At 43.8% G+C, this 7,500-nt stretch overlaps 1 protein-coding gene across 2 annotated transcripts in view; it reads right to left on the minus strand.

Annotated features, from left to right (window-relative positions):
- kdr (kinase insert domain receptor (a type III receptor tyrosine kinase)) overlaps nt 1–7,500 on the minus strand; it is a 21,932-nt gene that overhangs the window by 940 nt on the left and 13,492 nt on the right. For both annotated transcript variants that reach the window (XM_070554030.1, XM_070554029.1), the window contains exons 14-28: nt 6,316–6,462; nt 6,114–6,239; nt 4,038–4,144; nt 3,535–3,670; nt 2,836–2,940; nt 2,628–2,741; nt 2,427–2,515; nt 2,174–2,321; nt 1,982–2,073; nt 1,784–1,906; nt 1,603–1,714; nt 1,418–1,517; nt 1,215–1,320; nt 980–1,116; nt 825–900 (exon numbers count right to left, since the gene is read on the minus strand). In XM_070554030.1, coding sequence (XP_070410131.1) covers nt 825–900; nt 980–1,116; nt 1,215–1,320; nt 1,418–1,517; nt 1,603–1,714; nt 1,784–1,906; nt 1,982–2,073; nt 2,174–2,321; nt 2,427–2,515; nt 2,628–2,741; nt 2,836–2,940; nt 3,535–3,670; nt 4,038–4,144; nt 6,114–6,239; nt 6,316–6,462 — 1,718 coding nt within the window. The remainder of the gene's footprint in view (nt 1–824; nt 901–979; nt 1,117–1,214; nt 1,321–1,417; nt 1,518–1,602; nt 1,715–1,783; nt 1,907–1,981; nt 2,074–2,173; nt 2,322–2,426; nt 2,516–2,627; nt 2,742–2,835; nt 2,941–3,534; nt 3,671–4,037; nt 4,145–6,113; nt 6,240–6,315; nt 6,463–7,500) is intronic.

Genomic DNA, 7,500 nt, shown 5'->3' on the forward strand with positions numbered 1-7,500 from the left:
TGTTAGCTCATTAGTCTCCAAAGAGGTTATTCAAGAAGCAATCTGCAACAGTTGTGTTAGTAATCTTTCATAACTTTCCCTCAGAAACAAACTGAATAAAGTGTCCGTTTGTAAGGGCAGCAATGGGCTTGTTCTTTCCAATAACACACTTTAGTTTTCAATAGTAGAACAAATATTAATGAACATTAATATCTAAATTAATTCAGACTTTTCACGTGTGATAGTTTTGTAATCTTGTGAAATGTAAGACTTGGCATGTAGAAAATCCTTTGCGAAAGTCAATTTTGTTACGCAGGGTTTGAAAGAAGCTCGGTCATCCGGGAGGGGCTCGGAGTAGACCCGCTGCTCCTCCACTTCGAGAGGAGCCAGTTGAGGTGGCTCGGGCATCCGGTCAGAATGCCTCCTGGACACCTCCCTGGTGAGGGTTTTGGGGGAAGTCCAACTGGGAAGAGACCTAAAGGAAGACCCAGGAAGCGCTGGAGGGACTTTAAACTCCCCCGGAGGAGCTGGTCCAAGTGGCTGGGGAAAGGGAAGTCTGGGCCTCTCTGCTTAGGCTGCTGCCCCCATGACCCGGCTCCAGAGAAGCGTATGAAAATGGATGGACGGGTGGAATTTTGTTTCGTTTGTGAGATTTTTGTTGGTGTATGAAAATCACTAGAAACGTGGCCATTATTTTTATTTTTATTATTAATTTAATCCAAGAATGTAGTCATTTCTGTGTATTGTATGTGACAAAACATGTTTGTGGTATTTAAACTCTTATTGTAATAGGAAAGCAGAGTTCTAGTTCATAGCTAATTTAATATTGGAGAGAAAGGACTCACCATCACACTGCTGTGCACCATGGGGATGTCTTCAAATGTCTTTACACTGAGGGGCCTCTCACTCTGCTGGGACAGCCTGTGCAGAGGACACAGTCTGAGTGTGTGATTCTTAGGAGTAAGAGGTGAAGTGGACAGTGTTGGGTAACATCACTGACCCAAGACACGTTGGGCTGTCATAGTGAGTTTCTATCAGGTTCCCGCTTTGAGGCCGACTGCAGGGACCTCTGGGATCTGTGGGCACGGAGCGCCCTTCTGCTTCACCTGCTGTCAGGGGGATGTAATCCTTCCCATCCTGGAGATTGAGAACACACACATAGCATTGCCTCTAACTGTAGCTGACAGTAAAACCACCAGAGGATCCAAAATGTTTCTGTTTGCACTGGAGCAAACCTGACGGGCGCTGGCTTGTAAGAGATTGCCCAGATGTTCAACCAACTCTGCAAACATGGGTCTGTCTGTGGCACAGTCCATCCAGCAGTCCAGCATGGTCTGGTATCTGTTTAGTTTGGTTGTTTGGATCAAAGTAAGAGCGGGTGTCGACTTAAGCCTCAGTGCATTCAACAGTTTTACTGTGGTTTTATGTTTGAACTCACATTTCCGTGGTGGCGTATTCTGGAGGTCTCATCCTTGTGCCTTCCTTCAGCCTCCTGCAGAAAGATTCATCGATGCAGACACCCGGATAGGGCGAAGCTCCTGCAGGGGTTATGAGACACGTGATGGGACACAAGTACCAGCAGCAACTATGTCTTTTTGAATATGTGATTGGTATCGGGCTTACCCAAGGAAAAGATCTCCCAGAGAAGAACGCCAAAGGACCAAACATCACTCTGTGTGGTGTAAACTCGGTCAAAGATAGTCTCAGGAGCCATCCACTTCAGAGGAAGACGTGCCTGTAGCAAGGGCAAAGAGATCAGATCTTCTACACTCAACTAGCTTTTGCATCAGTTCAGAGGACTCACGTCTCCCTTGCGGACATAGTCAGGGTCTTTGTAGACATCTCTGGCAAGGCCAAAGTCACAAATCTTCACCACATTGTTTTCTGAGAGCAGGATGTTTCTGGCTGCTAGATCTCGGTGGATGCACTGTAGAGGAAACAGGAATGAGCATCCAAAGCACCAAAGAGAAAGCACCGTCCCTGTCGTTTGCTTTGATCTTACTTTGCGAGAGGACAGAAACTCCATTCCTTTGGCGACTTGGAAGCTGTAGCTTATCAGATCCTCCATGGTCAGGTGGTCATCAACGGAACTCTCTGGAATCATAAGATGGAGATTGTAGACCGAACTGAGAAGCCTGATTGGCTTTAACACCACACACAAGGAATGAAGAGGGTTGAGGAGTTGTGTTAGGACCTTTGTGGGGGTCTACACTGCTGCCTGGAGCTTTGTCTTCAGCTGTGCCTGTGCAGATATCCAGCTGGGCAACCTTCCCCAAACCCAGATCCCCCTCAGTCACGTCCTCCTCTACAGAGGCCCACCTCTGGCTGTTCACTCGCTTTCTCTGCTCCCCAGATTCAGAGCAACCGGTTGATAAACAGTTTTATAAATGCCAGAGTATTCATTTTGGATAATGATAATTAAAGCAACGGAGTCTGGTGGTCTTTACCTTGTAGGGGCTGTACTCTCCCCGCTTGCTCTTCAGGTAGCTGGACAAGTTTCCATTTTTACAGTACTCAACAATCACCATCAGCGGCCCTGCGAGCAAAAACAAAGCTTAGCACAGAAACGTGTGCAAACGTTTTACTCACAAAAAAGCATGAAACTCTTGTAAAGATGTTACTTAAGACTGTTCCAGATGAAGACTCACCCCCAGGCTTTGTGCAGGCTCCCAGCAGGTTGACCACATTCAGGTGGTGTCCAATGTGGATGAGTATTTTCAGCTCTGACATCAAGGCACGATATTCACTAGAAGTGGCTCCCTCTGCAACACCGTGAGAAAAAATGGCAGTTTTCCAGATTTTCTTTGCGGTTTTAATAGTTTGTTTTAAATAAAGAAAGTGACAGAAAAGACGAACCCTTCAGCATCTTGACTGCAACAGTCGTGCATGTGGTGGCTTTCTCTATCCCAAACGCAGCCGCCTCTACCACCTGACCAAACGCACCTCGGCCCAGAGGTTCCCCTGTAATATGTGATTATTGTCAAGAGCACAAAATTGCAAAAACAGTACACACACACACACACGTTCCTGACTTCCTGAAATTTTAGGTTTCAACCATGGACGTAATTTTCACTTTAGAAGTGGAGGGGACGGGGGGTGTATCTTTACAGTATGCTCTAATGGGAAACAGGCTTCAACACAAATGGTTGTTTTCCACATGGTCCTAGAGCTCAACCAGTGTCAATTTAATATAGCATAATATTGTTTTTGGATGGTAAAAAGTGCAGGGGTCAAAACTTGACTTTGGAAAAAGTGGGGGGGACATGTCCCCCCTGTCCCCCCCCAAAATTACGTCCATGGTTTCAACTAACATTTCTAAGCCTAACATGTGATGTGTTCCTGTAGCGGAAATAATCTTAATAATCAGGTTTTCCTCAACAAATGATCTGTGTCAGAAATGTTAAATTTCTAATTACGGGTAGATCTGGAGTTTGTCTCTTTACTCATCTATTACTTCTCTGCAAGTTGACCAAGTGGCTGATTTGATTCAGATTCCTGCTTACAACATGTAATGCCCTGTTGGGTGTGGGAACAGCAGCTTGTGTCACGTCTCACCGAGCTTCAGCCTGTCCCGAGGGAACTCCCACTTGTTGGCATCATACGTGAGCCTCTCACACTGCTCGTCCATGGGCATGTCCTCAGAGTCCAGGATCATAGACAGATAGCCCGTCTTCAGATCCCCTCTGTTTGGCTGAAACACACAGGACACGTGGAAGACGAGGAGACAGGGACAGTTAATGAGCTGCTGCTGGCTCTCGTTTCACTACAACAAGCTGTCTCGGCGGTTTTCCAGTGACTCTGCAGCTTCTCTGATAAAGGGGGCCCCGTCAGAGCTCTAGGCCTACGTGACTTACAGGAAGAGTGTGGGCTCACTGCTTCTGAGTACAAAGGAGAGAGCCCACATGGAGCCAAACCACTCACTTCTAATCAATCACTCAACACGAGTGTCCTTACGCACACGTGTGTGATTAACCTTTTCTATTTCACTACTGTTGGGAAAATCCAAGGAAAGAAAAGTCTGGCAACGGAAGAACGATGACAAAGAGGATGTGGCTTACTCTTTTTCTTCCACGGATGACAAAGACAATCAGCAGCCAGAAGAACATGGCTATGACCACTGAGCCAATGGGGACGATCAGCTCCACATTGGTCTTCTCGTCTGCACCTGAAACACACAGAAACAAGAGGCGTGACGGTGCTTTACACGTCAGAGCTTTGCCCTTGGTCAAAAACATATTCATGTTTAAACGTGTACAAAAATAGCTCGAAGGGGAAGAAAGGATCAAATGACTTTTTCTAAAATTAGGTCATTCTGGGACAATGTTAAGAGGATTTTCCTCCTTAAAGCATCCTGAAATGTTCACTCAAATCACAGATTGGACACTTAACCTTTGTCACTTCAACTCACCTCACATTCACTGATTTGTAATTAAAGTATTTTGTTATATCTAATGACCACTTGGAGCTAAAACTTTGTTTTCTGGTTGCCTCTCTTTTCTTGTTGACAGAGCGGGGAGCTCCTGTAACGGGTAGATGCCCTGCGTGCGGGGACAGAATCACGTAGGCCCTTCTTCCAGTCAGAGTACTTGTTTGGTTTTTTGCTGAGTGTCTGCGTTTGTGACAGAACGGCTCCGACAGGAGAGCAGAGGCTGGAACAGGGACAGGGCCGGGCCTCTCCCTTTGTCCTGCAGTCTCCTCATTGTTTTGGATTAAAAACCTTGCAGGAGGATGTGTGTCAACTGGGCCAACTTCCTGTCATGCAGAATCAGAGTTATTCTTGCTCGGTGCCTCTGACATCAAAAATGTCATAAGCACCTGGCCCTGGAAAGGCCTTGATGTCAGATATAAACGTGCGTCATAAACAGTGTATGAAAAAGCTGATATCTCCCTCGTTAACTGTGAGACATCTTTCTTTCCGATCAGCCAGGACGCATCACTGAAGCGGCTAACTGGGCACAGACCCAGGTGCCCACTGGGTGAGGGGCCTCAGAGGTTTTGTACAAAGACACAAATGACATCGATGGAGGAAGAGAGAACACGAAGAAAGAGTGAACAAGCACAAAAACGAAATCATGCGGCAGGACACGTCAGAAGACACAAACAAAAGAGCTTATCAAACATATTGGCACCTCGAATATGTCTAATGATTAGGAAACTATTTTACATTACTGGAATATTATCACAAAGAAAAGCAGGATAATATATTAAACAAGACACCTAGCAGTATTTTTCATGCACCTGTTTTAAATCTATGTTAAACATTATGGAGTCATAGTCATTTTGGTCCCTATATGCAGAAACTCACATGAAATTGTACATTTTTGCACAACATTAGCATATAAAGTATGTGCAGTGAAGGACTCTCAGCTATCACCACATTAATTGCAGCCTAAATGACTCAGTTTCAGCCATATCTGTGTCAGTTCATGTTAAAGTAGCTTTGGTGGCCATCTTAAATAATACCTCCATACTTTATTCAGTTACAGAAGTCAAAAACGGTCTTTCTGATTAAAGGCTGTTTCTATTCCAAATTTGCAAACAATTCCCTTATCAATTCCAGTCAGCGCGAATGACGCCACCACACACATTATGTAGCTTATGGAAATATGGCACCGAACGCCCAAGTGTTTGGTTATACTTTATGAGAACGTGCATACCTGAATGTATTCAAGATATGATGAAACCAGAAGACGACCAAAGCTTTTAACTCCACAACACAACGTGCATACATGATGTACCTTCTCTAACCTTCTAAGCTCTCTGACTCTCTAAAAGGATTAGCACTTCCACCTTTCCACGATGGAGGCTCGAAGTACTCCAGACGATGTGCATTACTTTATCCATTGTTATTATTTTATTATTATATAGTTACATCATTATATAATATATACTTATGACATTATCACTTAACCATCAGTCAAATTTTATTATATAAAAAAAGTCACATAATTACAGATTTTGGACTTTAAAGTTTGCTTTCCCAAATGTAATAAAATTTGTTTTCAAAATAAAAGACTGTGTTGTCAGAGATTCTGATGCCAAAATTAGTAAAAAATAAATACATATAATTTAGCTTGAAAATAAAATCAACATGCTGTGTTTAAAATACAGCGATTTAATCAATTCAGACTGACCTTCAACAGTCAGAAAGGTCTGAGAGGCATCACAACCCCGGCTGTTGCAGGCAGTGCAGGTGTAGAGGCCACTGTCCTCCTTCTTCACACGCTGAATTATCAGGTTGTTCTGGCGCAAAATCACACCTGGAGGCAGACAGTTTTGTATAATTGATATGTTCAGTCCTGATGTGAGCCGCCAGCAGAGCTGTATGTGTCCCACCTGATCCTTCCTTCACTGTGTGGTTGTTCTTGGTCCACACCACGGTTGGGGCCGGCGTCCCGACGGCGTCGCAGCGGAGAGCGGTGGTCGAGCTCACGTTGACTTTTTGATCAGTGAAATTATTACGGATCCTGGCAGCCTCGAGACCTTAAGTAAAAATGGTTTCTGTGAAAATTGTATCTGCATCTTACCTATGGCTGACCTGCTGTAGATAACTGATCCACAACGTCAGTTGGGAGAAAAAAAGACTGGTTCTGATTAGATGGATAAGCTAAAGGCTAGTCTGAGCGGGGCCAATCACGAAGTGTTTCTGCCATTTTTAAACAATCAATTTCAATCATTTAATGTCATGCAAATATAATTTTATTAACCTTTACACGACAGTTGATTATTTTAAAGGCATATGCAACTTTACCATATGTTTAAGTCATTTACTTGAGCCAGTGTGTGCTACAATGACTCTTTACACAAGGGGTATTCAATTTTGGGCTTGGAGGGCTAGTATCCAGCAATTTTTGTGGGTTTTTTTGCTCCGACTCACTTGATTCATTGGTTGAATCACCTGTGCAGCAGCTCATCAGACTCTGCAGAAAGCGCTGCAGGCCTGGATTTAAATACCCCTGCAGGGTTAATGAAATGTCACTCAGACCTCCATCACCCTCTGTGGCCAGAACATCACACTGTAGAGTACCGGTCCAGTCGCTGTTGGACTTGGTGAGTGGAGCTGTCATGCCAGCGCTGGAGTCTGCTTTCAACAGATTTCCTGCATGTTTTAGATCATGAACACAGCTGGTTTGCTTGATTTAGATGTTGAATCACTCCTGTAGAAGTTAATGAAGGCTGAGGGGACATTTCAGCTGTTAGATTCAGGAGTTAGAAAAGAGAGATAAGTTTCACTTTTGCTTTCACTAAATAGGGGCCAAAACTGCATAGCATCCCTTTATGAATGGTTACCTGAAGAACAAAAGTTTAGAATGATTGTTCAGGAATTACCATAAATTGATAAAAATTAGGGCAATGTAAAGGTTTTTAAAAAAAGATCTGCATGAACTCCTAGAAATGTTAGGATATTTAAACTGCCAGTTGATCAGAACTCATCTATATTTCTCTAAACTAGGGCTATTTAAAGTGCCATTGGACATTTCCATTAAAACCCACTTGAAACGTTTTGAACAGTTCTTTTAA

The sequence above is a fragment of the Nothobranchius furzeri genome, chromosome 8 (assembly GCF_043380555.1).
Source record: "Nothobranchius furzeri strain GRZ-AD chromosome 8, NfurGRZ-RIMD1, whole genome shotgun sequence".
Taxonomy (NCBI): Eukaryota; Metazoa; Chordata; class Actinopteri; order Cyprinodontiformes; family Nothobranchiidae; genus Nothobranchius; species Nothobranchius furzeri.